The 10,000-nt window shown below is 40.3% G+C and overlaps 1 protein-coding gene across 2 annotated transcripts in view; it reads right to left on the bottom strand.

Moving 5' to 3' along the window:
* Positions 1-1,047: 1,047 nt before the first annotated feature.
* LOC138019523 (contactin-associated protein-like 4) overlaps positions 1,048-10,000 on the bottom strand; it is a 35,309-nt gene continuing 26,356 nt past the window's right edge. For both annotated transcript variants that reach the window (XM_068866350.1, XM_068866349.1), the window contains 2 exons: positions 4,529-4,643; positions 1,048-4,039 (listed from right to left, as the gene is read on the bottom strand). In XM_068866350.1, coding sequence (XP_068722451.1) covers positions 3,429-4,039; positions 4,529-4,643 — 726 coding nt within the window. In that variant the 3' untranslated portion in view covers positions 1,048-3,428. The remainder of the gene's footprint in view (positions 4,040-4,528; positions 4,644-10,000) is intronic.

Below are 10,000 nucleotides of genomic sequence, written 5' to 3'. Positions count from 1 at the left end.
AGAAGCGAATAACGCTTAGAAAGGCAGCTAAAGATAAGACACTTCAACTGCAAGAACTTGAGGAGAAACTAACTATTTAACTATTTAAAATTTGCAAATTACTCCATTGAGTGTTTAATCTAATTTGTTGTCCTTGAAAACTTTTTTTTGTCCTTGAAAAGTCCTTGGATTTTCTTTGTTTCAAGTTGTACGAACCATGAAAAAGGGCTAACTGATGATGAGATTAACAATATGACCTGGCAACAACAATCAGACCTTATTCAAAAATAGATGAAGGGGTAGTTTCTAAAGAAACTGTGGTGCTGCGTCGGTGGGGAAGTAGTATACATTAAATTTGGTTTTATCAACGGAGTTGATAATGTAAATTGGCCACCGTACAGAGATTCTAAAAGCTGACGTTTCGAGCGTTAGCCCTTCGTCAGAGCGAATCTGACTAACGCTAACGCTCGAAACGTCAGCTTTTAGAATCTCTGTACGGTGGCCAATTTGCATTATCAACTCCGTTGATAAAACCAAATTTTTGTATACTTATTAAAAAATACCCTGTCACCTGTGCTAGGTACTTTGAACACATGGTACAGCTCTTTCTAAAGGAAGTGGTAAAGAGTAATCTTATTATGATGGGAGAAATAGTCCTGACTTCATTTACAAGAATGAATTCCAGCAAAGGGGATCACCTGCACATACAGGCATTATTTTGGGTATCTAGTCGCATATGAGAGCCCCCTTTTTCTATTATATCACTGACACACTGACTAGTGCATAAAGGAAACTTCGAATTCAGCCTGCCTATTTCAAACAATCGCGGTAACTACCATATCCACGAGTAACGACAGTACCGTTTTGATTAAAATGAGGTATGGCCCCCGACAATGTAAGTGATAACTCACCCTGGTCCTGTCTAACTGACAGATTAGCACACATAATGCGCGTGCCTTATGATGTTGGTGGAAGTGGAGACTGTTTTTTCAAGTCAGTTTCGCATCAGCTGTATGGAACACCAGAGTTGCACTTTCAAACTTGTATGGCTGGAATTAGGCATTTAAATGATAATCCAAAGTTATATATTGAGAGTATTTCTAATAACTGCTGGGAGAACTACATTCAACAGATGTTGACGCTAGGTACATGGTATGACAATATAATCATTCAGGAGGTAGCTAATGTTATGTTATGTTATGTTTTGTTATGAGCGTGTAGAATCAATCGTCACAGTATTATAAGCGTTGCACTGATGGATCATTGCTATACCCGGTAAACCACAAAAGGCCAAGAATGGAAATTTTTTTTACTCCAATAGCGCCTTGCACTATTACTAAAAATAGACTTTGTCACATGAGCCCCTTGCGTATATATTTCGATCTATTGAAAGGAAATGTATGAGGTAAGCGATAGTGAAGGAAAGAGGAAGAAAACTTATTAAATATGTGAAGTTGGTTTCTAAAAAGGAGGTAGAATGGTTAGTATTAAAACACTGTTGATGTAAATCGGACTCACTGTACCCAGATAAATGACCATACATTGCCGAAATCTCTCAAAGAGTTGCATGCAGGAATCAGGAACGAAAGTCTTCATACCGCTACTGAAACCATCGTAAGACATCAAGAAATGTAAGCCATGGCTAATCGGTTGAAGGCGGGAATTCTTAACTGTGAAAAATACATATTTGTGCTCTACAAAAGGTCCCACAGCAGACGTTCCTGATGTCAACCAGGAGTAACAAGAAGGTTCATAAAAGGGAAAGCATTACCGCTTCTAATAACATTTTTTTTTCCATTCCATTTTTGAAGAACGCACGAGACTTTGAAATACACCCAAAAAATCGAGGATATCCAGAGAGTTGTGTTAAAAGGCATCTCTCTGAGCTGAGATTCTCAAACAAAAAGAGTTAATGCACGAGGAGATGAAAACGCACATGTAACAGAATTCTGACTTTCAGTGTCACAAAATACTATTCCGCTCACGAGGAAACGGCACCTGATAGAAAATTACCCACATCTAAGAGAAATATTTCACACGCCCTCCATTCTACATAGAATATGCCAAAGAAAAATCCATGAAAGATATCTTAGTCAGAGCAAAACAGGCAACCGTTTGCGAACAGCAGGAGTAATGTTATTTTAAGGCCCATCAACCGTCTTTTCTAACATGCCAACCTGCCGACGGAGTAGAATAGGGAACAGAATTTGCTCTAGGGTACCATTTCCTTCCAATATCGAATCTTTTTTTGTATTTTCGCCACAGACCAAGGGCCATTATCGACGCTCGGATCAAGCGCGAGATCACTTTTACTGTTTACACGACCTTATACAGCCCCTCACTCGGAAGTTAATAAAAAAAAGCCATCACGTTTGCGCGTCAATTTCAACCTCCTACACTTTAAACACCGTTCTATCTGCTCAATTGTGTATAGTTCTGGTTCTCTCTCGAGAATTGAGCGAAGAAAACGGTCGACGTCCCTTAAAACCGAAAAGATTGAAGCGAATATTATGCCTCATTTTTCTTGTGACACATACAAACTGATCTTTGTTTGTCTGAGTCACTTGGGGGTCTATAATTTCACGACGCAAGTAGTGCAAAGCGCTATTGGTAGGATTGCTTATATCTGATGTGCTGTTGTTACATGAGCTGACCTTACATCGGATAGATAGATTTGTCTCAAACGATTTAAAAGCTGCAAAATCCTTCAGTACTCCCCAAAACTATTCTTTTTTTTTTTCCAGAGTTAATTAGCTAGTATTTACACACTTAATAACTGATACACTATCTAGAAATTTCAAGTTACTGTTAGGTGAAGAAGAGATGCATAGTTTCTACATAGAGCGGAGAAATGCACGAAACTTTGGCTTATCTATGTTCTTGTGCTACGATTCAGTTAACCCATTCAAGCCATCTTAAGAAGCTCTTAGTTGCTTTTAGCCTTGCGTTTTGTCCATTCATGCGTCCCTTTAAATTTCTCTTCTGTCGTTCTATGGTTCTGTTTCGTTTTATTTTGGTGGGTTTTTTTGTGTGGATATAATATCTAGCGATATAAATACATGACGTTTCGGCGACATGTCACCATTATCAAATGCAAATTATAAGAAGATAGTGAACGTTATATATACAATAGTGACAAATTACACTGAAACAAATGAGGCGGGAATAAACAAAAGAATGGGAAAAAAATTTTAAATAAACAGTTTTGCTGGAATGGAGTCATTGTATACGTAACGGTCACTATCTTCTTATAATTTGCATTTGATAATGGTGACATGTCGTCGCCGAAACGTTATGTATTTATATCGCTATTTTTTATTCTAAAATGTTTCTCAAAACCTCTCATTATTAGATATACTATGTGCCATCCAATTTTATCACATTATGAGTGACAGTGTCTCAGTTTTCATTAAACCGTGATAAACACTGTGAAGCAAGATCTCTTGAGATCATGCTGTTCCATAGCATTTGAATTTTCCCAGTGTGTGGTACCCTTGCTCTTCTGTGTCTCCAGTATCTCCAAACCTGAGCTGCTTAACTGGAAGCTTTGTCTTGTTAGTGAGGAGACCGCTGTCTTCACGCCAGACCATGTCATTCTTATCACAGTTACAACCATAGCTGCGGTCTGCACATGACTTGGTCATTCCGCAAGCACATTTGTCATTACCAGATGCTCCGCCCCAATGCGTCATTTTCTCCGAGTCACGTGACACCCACCATCCAATATTTCTTATTTGGTGGCGAAAAATCATAGAACCATGACACTCGTACTTGATAAACTGTTCACAATGTGAGGAGATACTCGTGAGAATCGCCAGCTCAGACAGATTCGCTCCGGTGTAGTTAATGTCACGTGAGTAACAACCAGCTGGTTCACATCCCTGGACATGCGTTCTGCTTTCACTGTCGTGACTGATGATTGTCACGCCGACTCCATTCTTTTCAGTCATGTTGCAGGTGACTTTAAATGGCGTTAACTTTCCTTTGCCATCAGGATCGATGATGTAAACTCCACTCTCTGCTGCAGGAGCCATTCGTTTCAATTGGCTGCAAGATTTTGCTGAAGAGGAAATCATAATATACCAAACTGAGACTTGTTAGACACCCGCGGCTGGTAACTTCTTGATTTTTATTCCGTAAGGTCAAACAACACAAAAAGAGGCTCATGGGGGCATCTGTTAATTATAGAAACTACGAATTACTTCACCCAGTATAGATAGCAGCTTCAGTAAGTTGTGAGTAAGTCCGAGCCTCAATAGACGGATACTGTTCGCAAGAAAAATTACAAATGAGAAGGAAATTTCTTTAACTTCCAATGCTAGCCATCATGATCTTGTCACTGCCAGCGTCGAGCACTTAAACTTCAGAGTTTGCCTATTTGCAAAACTAAGTAAGGAACTAACAAGCTGGAAATAAAATACTTGTAACGGAAGAAAGCAATTTTGTTATATCTGTGGTTACGTGATAAATTTAACACCAGATATCCGACATCTGCGTTATTGAGCGTTTCAGTTTGCTTGCTTATTAAAATCAGCGTTTTGTAAATTACCTATCTCGCATTTAATTCCATAGGAGCCGTTGGTACAAAGGCATCGAAATCCTTTACTAGTAAATCCGGCTTGACATGTTCCACCATTTAGACACGGGCTGCTGCTGCAGAGATTCTAAAACAAAAAACGAATGCTACTGATAAGAAACCCGGGGGATATTTAAACTGCTTCAGTGAGTCATTATACCGCAAATCGAAGCTGAAGAATGGTTGATTGATTGTTTGTTGGTTGGTTTAAAGTATACGTCGAAGAGTGAGAGGAGTCGATAACAAAATGCTATTTTGTGAAGTCAAGATTTGAAAGGCACATTCATAGGATTTGCCCAAGTTTTGTAAGATGACAAAAATAACGTCAAATTTGAATTGCTGCAGTATGTTGGCATACGTTTAAACAAAGAAGGCTCAAGCATCGATTTTGCGAATTATTCAAATCAAAGTCCCAAAAATCGAAGAAAGTAATATCGGAATTTAGTATACACTAAGACACTGGATACCGTTGAAGACGCCGTCTGATAAGCTACTTAAACTCGAAATATCCTTTGCCACTCACCTCCGTGCACCTCACGCGGCCGGGATTTGCGCCCGAAAATGTTGTAATCGTTGCAGGAGTAAATGAGTTAATATAATGTTTTTGAGCTACATCATCTCATTGTTTTTGTATTATACTAAAACAACCGTATTCACCTCAGTGTCAATGGCTATCCACCATTAGCCACCTCCACTTCGGGAAATAATTGTTAACTATTCAAGTTCTGATAGCAACGGGAAAGTTTTTAGCCCGGTAAACGAATGAGAAGAGATGTTTATCTGTCAGTGACACGGGCATACTTGGAAAAAAAACGCGAGTCCTCCTAAGAGCACTCTACTGTTCTCGACGGCTTAGACGCCTCCTTTCTATACGAAGTAAAAGTTTTGGACAGATTTCCTATTATCTCTGGCCTCAAAGTGCTTTGGGTGGGTTCAGCAAAAGAACCAGATATCTCGTGGGTGAAGGAACAAGTTTTTACATTTGGCAATTGGTTCGCAGCAGACAGAAATGTAATGGTCCGTTCCAATTACGATGAAAGGATTACAAAAATAAAAAAAAATGTGATCGAATTATGGCAGTTGAGAAGGCTTACTTTAATTGGCAAAAATCACTCTCATTAAAAGTCTTCTACTTTCCCAACTTGTCTATATTTTAACGCCCCTACCAACCTCCCAGGAGGCATTACAAAAAGTCAGTAAACTTCTTTTCGATTTTCTGTGGGACGGCAAAGGCGACAAGATCAAAACAATGCACATAACCAAGGTCTAAGATGAGGGCGGCCTCAAGATGATCGATATAAACACGTTTAATCAATCTCTTAAGTCTCCTGGATCAAAAAATACCTTTATCCGACTAATAGGGGGAAGTGGAAATTTGCTTTTGATGAAAGTTTAAAGAAATATGGACGAGAGGCAATTTTCTCGTGTAGAATTAACTATGAAAAGGTGATGTGAAGTGCTATTTTACAATCCATGCAAACCATGTGAGCGTTAGCCCTTCTAATGGAAATGGGCCCACTCAAGGACAGAGAAAAACTCTGTCCAGGGTTGGAATTGAACCCACGACCTTCGGGTTAGATCACCGCTGCTCTGTTGACTGAGCTACAAGGTCAGACGGGAGCAGGTCGTGGGAACTGAAGATGTCAAATTCACGGCAATGAATATGTACAAGTACAAGGGGTTACGTTTATGCAAACGTTGGCCGTGTAGCACTTACATTTCAACAGAATTAACTGTGAAAGGGTGATGTGAAGTGTTATTTTACTACCCATGTAAACCATGTGAGTGTTAGCACTTCAATTCCCACCCTCAGGCTGGTCAGAGTTCTTCTCTGTCCTTGAGTGGGCCCATTTCCATTGGTAGGGCTAACGCTAACATGGTTTACATGGGTAGTAAAATAGCACTTCACATCACCCTAGGCTTTCATCGTTAATTCTGTTAAAATATAAGTGCTACACGGCCAACGTTTGCATAAACGTAACCCTGTCTAATTTTCTCGAGTAACCTTCACAAAGACGACATCCCTATGCTAGGGATAACTAACCCCTTTGTCCGTGAGGTCCTAGAAACCTGAGACGAGTAACATCCCATTTTTCTAAAGTCGCGGCCGTTGCGGATGCAAACATCGGTGATAAATGACCGGCCCGTATTCCAAAAACATTGGTCGAGCCACGGCATTAGAAAAATTTTTCACTTACTAGACGAAAATGGTACCCTTCTTAGGTATGACGATTTGAGGACCAATTTTCAAGAACTAAAACGCTTAAAATTTTATGGAGTACTTTCAGCTTCAAAAACGTTTATGAGGAAGCTCCACAGTACTCCGATGCGGGAGAGGGGTATTGTGAAAAGAATAATGCTGATCCACAACATCGGCATCTTAATCCCTCATATGCACAGTGGCGTTAGGCCTTACTTGAAGTCTCTCCATATACGTACACACACTGCTTAGCTATAGGACAACACTCCTTTAACGTGACTTAACATTGGGCTGGGCCGAGCCGATTTAATTTGTCCTCAAACTCCCATACACTGCTCCTGTCTGGCCTTGAGAGCTCAGTCGGTAGAGCAACGGTGAGCTAATCCGAAGGTCATGGGTTCGATTCCCACCGAGATCAGATATTTTTCTCTGTCCTCGGGTGATGCGTAACACGTTCCTGATGCCGTGGATCAGCGAAGGCTCTTCCTCCCTCATATGCACAGTGTCGTTAGGCCTCACTTTGATTCTGTCCGTTCACGTACACACGCTGCTTAGGACAAAACTCCTTTACACGCAAGGTCAATAATTTTATCTACACTTCTCTTCTCAAGAAAAGAACTCCCCCACCTTCGTGTTCAGAACGACTATGATGTAGAATGGAAAGTAGCATACTCAATTGCTTTGAAATGTACGTCCTTCACCAAAATAAGAACCTTTCATTGTAAGTTTTTACATCGGAAGATTGCCGCAAATGATTTTCTGAAGAGAATCAACCTTGTACAATCAGATAAAAGTTGCTTTTGTGAACGAGAAACTCATCTTTTCCTGAGCTGTTCCATAACACAAGGTTTTTGGAAAGGTGTTAAACAATTCCTCTTTCAAAGGGGCTTTGCGAATGATTTTGTGCTCTCAGATCTTCATTTGTTGGGGCTGTCAAAAGTCCCTACTCATGCAGATATTGATCTTGTTCCTCTACTTGCAAGATGCTCGTCATCATTATTCTTGCAAATTAGGTGGAGCTTCCCTTGCATGTCCGCCTTCAATAGTAAACTGAATACAATTATCCAAATCGAAAAACAGATAGCTCTCCGCAGTAATCGCTCCACCACCTACGTGAACAAATGGTTCAAGTTTTTTCTCCGTAAAATTAGTTTGTTTCGTACCTCGTAAGCCCTTAGCTCAATGCTAATTTTTTTTCTACAAATATTCTCCTCCTCTTTTCAGCTAAATCATCCACCCATCTCTTTCAGCGATTATAGTATTTGTTTGCTAAGTAAGTTTAGCTTAAAATCATGAAGAGTAGCGAGATAAAACATGACGTATCGGCAACGACACCATTCTCAAATACAAATTATTGTATGTTAAGTTAGGTAACGTTATGTAAAGGATAGAGAGTGGGAAAATACATTAGAATAATTGAGGCGGGAATAAACATAAGAATGAACAAAATTTAAATAAACATGTTCGCTGGAATGAACTCATTTGGAGTGTTCAGAGTCGGTATTTTTTTTCCTCATTAAAAGCGTCTCATAAATAAGGCACTCAAACTTTCCGCGGCATTTCTTTAAGGGGGTAAATTGCTCGTGAAGATTGTTTAATCTCTGGGTGTGCTTGTCCTTCAGGTGTTTACCGATGACGGAATATTTATGCTCCTCAATGCGCAGGTGGAGATGACGCCTCGTGTAGCCTATATAATTCGAATCACATTCACGAATTACATTGAAATTCATACACAACGCACTGTTGGTTTACAAGTGAGGGCTTTGTTTCGGTACTAACTTTCAATTCTTCAGATATTTTCCTATTTGTAAAAACTGGCTGTAATACACGATCGATTTTCTTGCAGCGGGGGGTCCAGAACAAGGATCTCTGCGCTGCTCGCAGACGTCACTTACCGAGGTTTATTTTCGTCTGCGACGCAGGCTACACGTATCCTTAACGTATCCGGATTCACTCTAGTGCTCAGGACTCCTCAAGGAAACAGAGTTAACAGAGCATGCAGCATGAAGCCCTCGATAGCCATCTTGAGAATTGATTTCACGGCAAGGAACTGGGCTCGATCTTGTTACGTCATCCGAATAAATAAATATCCGGATTTGGCGTCCACACGGTTCCGGATTCATATCGGATTAAAAAATATCCACTGGAGAGAGCGTATTCAAAAAGTTCCGGATTCGCCAGCGAATTCACCGGATACGTGTGGACGGAAGGCGTGATTCAAAAATATCTGGATACGCGTGGACGGGAGTTTATATAGGCTACACGAGCCGTCATCTCCATCTGCGCATTAAGGAGCATAAATATTAATTTCGTCATCGATAAACACCCCAACGACAAACACAACCAAAGGTTCAACAATCTTCACGAGCAATTTAAATTTTAGCTCCTTTGCAGCGGAAAGTCTGAGTGCCTTATTTATGAGATGCTTTTAATAAGAAAAAAGATAACGACTCTGAACACTCCAAATAAGTTCATTCCAGCAGATATGCTTATTTAAATTTTGTTCATTCTTTTGTTTATCCCCGCCTCATTTATTCTAATGTATTTCCCCACTCTCTATCCTTTACACTAGAAATAGTGTTCACTAGAGCTGCCCCCGCTTTTGATAACCTGTTTATGGGATGTGTATTTAAGGTGTTATTGGCTTGCCAATAAAAATTTTATGCATCTCAATAATTAAAATTTATAATGCGTGCATAATTATGCACTCAGCAGAGTGTGACGGGGTGATTCCTGGGGAGGAGCAATTATCAAGTGTCCCCTATAGAGAATTTGTTGCATTCATTCGCTTTTCAACCTCGACTGATCTGGTTGTCAAACTTTTTCAAGGTATTTTTAATCATGTAGCATATAGCATGAGCGGCTATTTCCCACTGTTTTTATTCTTGGTCATTTGTTTGTCAAGCGATTACATCGTGACCTGCAGTCAGGTTTTGACCACAGAGCTCAGCTCGTTTTTAGGGCCTCTTTACACGAGCCCGGGTTGGACACCGACCCGGGTCAGTTCAGCGTCGATTATCATGTTTACATTAGCCCGGGCTGGGTGAGGGTTGGGTCATTCTCGGCTGACCCGGGTCAGTTCCCTTGCGCTGGGTTGAAAGGGCTGGTGACTACTTGTCAGTGAGGAAAATGGCGGACGAACCATGCAATCATAACAATCATCAATTTGTGTTAACGTTATCAGCCATTTTGGTACAGGCTGCGCATGGGCAAGAACGCTGAACGGCAAAAAAAGTGATGTTTAA

This window comes from Montipora capricornis, chromosome 10, assembly GCF_036669925.1.
Source record: "Montipora capricornis isolate CH-2021 chromosome 10, ASM3666992v2, whole genome shotgun sequence".
In the NCBI taxonomy this organism is placed as follows: Eukaryota; Metazoa; Cnidaria; class Anthozoa; order Scleractinia; family Acroporidae; genus Montipora; species Montipora capricornis.
This window is presented reverse-complemented; position numbering and strand designations above follow the sequence as displayed.